This window comes from Corticium candelabrum, chromosome 22 (genome assembly GCF_963422355.1).
Source record: "Corticium candelabrum chromosome 22, ooCorCand1.1, whole genome shotgun sequence".
Taxonomy (NCBI): Eukaryota; Metazoa; Porifera; class Homoscleromorpha; order Homosclerophorida; family Plakinidae; genus Corticium; species Corticium candelabrum.
In genome coordinates this window covers 1558892-1563891 of record NC_085106.1, presented here as the reverse complement: position 1 = coordinate 1563891, position 5000 = coordinate 1558892, and the positions used below count along the sequence as shown (strand labels likewise).

The 5000-nt window shown below is 40.8% G+C and overlaps 3 protein-coding genes across 3 annotated transcripts in view; 1 reads left to right on the top strand and 2 right to left on the bottom strand.

The window, feature by feature from the left end:
* Nucleotides 1–275, bottom strand: part of LOC134197663 (uncharacterized protein C12orf56-like) — a 4472-nt gene extending 4197 nt beyond the window's left edge. The window contains exon 1 of the mRNA XM_062667009.1: nt 51–275. Coding sequence (XP_062522993.1) covers nt 51–275 — 225 coding nt within the window. The remainder of the gene's footprint in view (nt 1–50) is intronic.
* A 730-nt stretch (nt 276–1005) lies between these two features.
* On the bottom strand, nt 1006–1596 carry LOC134197523 (uncharacterized). Its single transcript, XM_062666862.1, has one exon. The coding sequence runs from the start codon at nt 1487–1489 to the stop codon at nt 1145–1147; it is 345 nt and encodes a 114-aa protein (XP_062522846.1). The 5' UTR covers nt 1490–1596; the 3' UTR covers nt 1006–1144.
* Nucleotides 1597–1825: 229 nt separating this feature from the next.
* The window catches only part of LOC134197561 (regulator of nonsense transcripts 2-like), a 27416-nt gene continuing 24241 nt past the window's right edge, over nt 1826–5000 (top strand). The window contains exons 1-4 of the mRNA XM_062666908.1: nt 1826–2014; nt 4143–4194; nt 4264–4326; nt 4662–4746. Of these exons, the coding sequence (XP_062522892.1) occupies nt 1887–2014; nt 4143–4194; nt 4264–4326; nt 4662–4746 (328 nt within the window). The 5' untranslated portion in view covers nt 1826–1886. The remainder of the gene's footprint in view (nt 2015–4142; nt 4195–4263; nt 4327–4661; nt 4747–5000) is intronic.

Here is a 5000-nt window from a genome sequence, read left to right as displayed (position 1 = left end):
CCTAAGTACATACATTACACTGTTACAAATCAGCACATCCGCCATCTCACCATCACAATCTCCTCCACGTCTCCCAAATCGAGCGCAGCACGCAACACCTTAGGCGGATTCTCGCTCAAATACAAGACACGATGTCCGAGAACGACATACTTAAACGCCCGATTCTCGTCGGCGGAAACCACAATGACCGACTCGTAGCAACGCAATCGATCGTATTCCTCGGCGTCTAGCGTTCTCTTGAGGAAACTCTCCAGGCGAGTGTTCTGTCTTCGCATTGTCGTGTTTGTTTGGCTGTTGCTATGAGGCCATTGTGTGTGATATGTGAAACGGACTGGAGGGCGATTGTGAGGTAGGGACAGTTGTGGGTTGTTGTTATAATGTGTGGGTGTGTGATCGGCCAATCAACGTCGGTTGTGATAATTGATTGGTCATTTGAGATGTGTCTCTGGGAGTTGATGTGTAGATACATTTTGTTACAATAATTTTATTTTATGAAATAGTGAGAGTCAAGGAAACGTGAGTTGGTATTCTATGTGTGGCTAGTGGGGTCTATATTAATTTAATTTTTAGCAATTAAATATATTTTTAAGTTGTATTAATATCAATGGTGCTATACATTGAGTTTGGTACTGAATAGAATATCTTTTGTATGAAAACAACTAGGAAACATGCCTTGCCTAACTCTGCGTTGTACATTTGTATCTAGGTATGTATGGTGTGTGTGTGTGTGTGCGTGCGTGTGTGTGTGTGTGTGTGTGTGTGTGTGTGTGTGTGTGTGTGTGTCCATGTGTGTATAACATGGTGTGTGTGTGTGCGTGTGTGTGTCCATGTGTGTATAACATGGTATGTGTGTATAACATGGTGTGTGTGTGTGTGTGTGTGTGTGGTGTGTGTGTGTGTGTGTGTGTGTGTGTGTGTGTCCATGTGTGTATAACATGGTGTGTGTGTGTGTGTGTGTGTGTGTGTGTGTGTGTGTGTGTGTGTGTGTACAAAGTGAATTGTATATATATAATTAATTCATCCAACCGTAGCATACATCTCTATCGTATTGTGTTGCCTATTCTATTATTGTATCAACAATCCAAACAAACTAGTAGGCGTGGCTATCCTAAAAGTAGGCGTGGTCTATTGCTAAAATTAACATCTACAGTACATTCCATTTTCCTGTTTTTCTGTACGCTGTCAGCATTTTCCTCGCCTTCTTACGCACATTCGAAGCAGGATCGTTGTACATCTCCTCCACTGCTTTGACAACACGCTCTTCCAAGTGCCTCGGAGACCCATCGCCCAGCGCGTGCAGAGCTTGGTCTCTCACTATGTCGCTTTCGTCCTTCAACAGTTCAAATATTCGTTCCCACAGCTCAGGAATGTCAGCCCGGACATGACACGGGCACATCTCCTTTAGTACCCTTTTACGCTCAATGGGCTTTGCACTGCGCGTCTTGTCCAAGAAACTCGTCACGTCGTCAACCTGGGACACTGCAGACATTACGACTTGCTATCAGACTGTATCAACTCAACAAACGCAGTGCTTTAATACTGTGGGAAAACTGCATTTCCGAGTGATTGCACCACATTCATGCAAGCAAGCGTAAACTAACATATTTAGCGCGCGCTAGCAATAGGTATTGCATATACAGTACACATTTTAGCGTGCGTTAGCATAAATAGTTGTGGCTAATGTGTCATGCTCATATTGCTCATGTTACGAAATATAATAAAATACTCAATATTTAAACCGTTAATCTAAAATCTTTTTAGTAATCGTTCGCGCTAGTATAAAAAACGTCACGGCCACCACGACACACCTAGGTTGTGTTTGCGCTTGCGCAGTGCGTGGTAAATAGACTTACGTGCTTGCGTCTCACCTTGATTGGAAGTCTCAAATGAGTTTGCCAGAACATCAAACAGCAAGTGGCAAAGGCCGTTCGAGGGGACGCACGCGGGCAAGAAGAGAAAATGCGATCGAAAAGAAGTCAGAAGAATTAGAGGAGAAGAGAAATAGAAAGAGAAGGTTTGAATGACGGGATGAGAGGGTTTATGGTTCATTTGTTTGTTTTATCGTTTGTCTGTTTGGGGTTTTCTTTGGTTGTCTGTTTGCTTGCATGTTTGCTATGAACGAATTTATTACTGTCTGTCTGTCTGTTTGTCTGTCTGTTTGTCTGTCTGTCTGCCTGTCTGTCTGCTTGTCTGTCTGTCTGTCTGTCTGTCTGTCTGTCTGTCTGTCTGTCTGCCTGCCTGTCTGTCTGTCTGTCTGTCTGTCTGTCAATACATATATTTCAAACATGGAACTATTATACATCACTGCAAAGTAAATAATTATAACTAAGTCCAACACTAGTAACAACATAAAACTTGCAAACTACATACGAGAGGCTAGACTCTAGAGCTAGGTACAAGATACGCAAGTCAGAAGAAATGAATCCAAAGAAGACCAGGAGATGGTGACGACAGAATCCGAGAAGACGCACTAGGCCACGAGGGCAAGGTAAGGCTGCGATAATCCCAGATGCTGAAGTCACAAGATGGACGACAAGACGAAGAGGTAGACGAGATGATGACGACGAAATCTGGAGAGCACGCACTAGGCCAGTCTGTCTGTCTGTCTGTCTGTCTGTCTGTCTGTCTGTCTGTCTGTCAATTTCATTTATTGAAACACAAACTCTACGCTACATTTCTAACACTAAATGCAAACAAGCTACTGCATGAGTTCAGCTTTAGTTTAATGCAAGCTACTTTGATAGTCTCTATTGTGTATGTTCTCATCTACTTCTCCATGTAAGACACGAGTCAGCTTGTGGAGGATGACTTTAGTGTTACATCGTTGTAATATTATTGAAATTTTTTTCCTCCAGAAACCTCTAAAGTCAGCTTCATTTATATAGCCTTCAATGTCTCTTGATCTTCTGGCTAGTTTGTTTATATAGTTGGTAGCTTCTGATCCCCAAGTTCCATTATGTTCAAATACCAGAGGAGTGAAATTGAGGCTTGATGTATTGCCGGCAAGTTGTTTTCGTATTTGATCATCTTTCTTTCCTCCCTTCTTGCTGCAGCATAACCTTCCTCTAAAGCTGCCTGCTTTAAAGTGTTTTGGCTGAAAGGATGAGCCATGGCTACATCAAGGTCATAGCTACACCCAGAGTCATACACAACTATGTCTGGTCTATTCTCATTTCCAGAGTAACGAAGTTGAGGTTCTTTCTCGTGATGAATCTTTAATTCATGTAGACAAGTGCTCCATGCATTTACAATTTCGTCATGCTGCCACACAGGCCCACCTCCATGTTTGCATGTAAGAAGATGTTATTCATCTGCCAACTTGCCACATTCACGCTGGATGTTCCAGTTGACAAAAGGTGCAGGTATGTTCAACCTTAGAGATGCTGCCAAATGAAATTCATCGGGTTTAAGTGCAAGAATCTCTTCAGTAGGAATGCCTTCCAGCCATGACCCAGCTCCCTTCCTCTTATTGATCTAAATTTAGCTGCAGCTCTATCTGATTGTGAAATTGCAGTTTCCAGGCAGGAATTTGCATTTGCCTTATGTAGTTGACTAGATAGTTTTTGTTATAATTTCTTGGGCTGTTTGACAAACTCACTTAGATGTTGGCAATCATCACAACCAGTAGACTTGACAGCTTGATGAATATCGGCCGAGATCTTTGAGACATTATCGGTTGAAAGGAAGAGTGATACATCGTTAGTATAATAAGGGAATCTAGTAGGCAAGTTTGACAGAGTATACATCCATCCTCCTAAAAATGCACATCGACCGATGTCATTCCAAATTCTCCTAATTTAATAGGAAGTGTTGCCTGTTTCCACCGTTCATCGACTATTGATGGCACTCCCAATATTCTACAAAAGGTTCTTCGAGTTATGTTGTCATGTATTTCAGCTGTAGACTGAAATAAAGATGGTGATACTGACCTAGCCAAGTAATTTAACTTGGGAACATGGCAATGACGTAGTAGAAGGCATTCTGTCTGAGGATCTTCTTATGAGACAAAGCAGAGCAAAGTGATTGACCAGAGGAGCTATGTCTGCCTGTCTGTCTGTCTGTCTGTCTGCTTGTCTGTCTGTCTCTCTTAATTTTGTTTGTCTGCATGTCTGTTGAGACATGATTATCTACTTTTTTGTTAGTGACTCTGACAATGCAAATGACGAGTCAGCAAACGCAGCCAATCATCTAATGGTAGAACGGCCAAAATTAGTTCTCACTTATTTACTAACAAATGAATTTAATTATAATTTGTCAATCTAGAAAACAGACAAGAAGGATGATGAACAGGAACAGAAGCAGCAAGAGCAAACAGAAGAGGAACAAGTAAGCAATTGACCTTTGTGTTTCATCAATTGACACAATGAAGCAAACATCTAATCAACTTGATCATTTTGTCATGTGACCCCCTTCACATCAAGAGGATTACTCGTTACAAATTTTATATTTTGACTTTTCACAATGAATGTAACAATTGACACTACATCACGTGACATTTTATTGTTGCTATGGAAACAGTTTGCCTTACACATTTACATCATTTTTTATTTCATTGATATGAATGTTCATGTTTTGTGACCATATTAATATCAAAGTAGACTATTATATTGTACAAACGTGTTATGATGGGTTGATGTCTGACATTATTTGTCATCGGTCAGAAGCAAGCAGAAGCTCTACTGAAGGAGCTACAGCAAAGAATCGATGAGAAATGTGCAATGAGAGAGACAAACTTGAAAGTCCAAGGTGCGTGTGCTGGGTCTGTGCTTCTTTAGATCATTCCAATTTTTACATTTCAATGCTGCTAAAATTGAAACTATCTCAAATATTTTAGTGTACATTGATGTTTTACGATCCATAAAGCAAAAATTTGCAATTTTGGTTGAGCAGTGATTCTATTGTCTGATAAGGACAATGCTCAACTGTTGGAAATGTATCTTATTGTCAATTGTTAGATTTTACTGTTTACACAAATTGAAAATTGCAACAGTGGCAGTGGT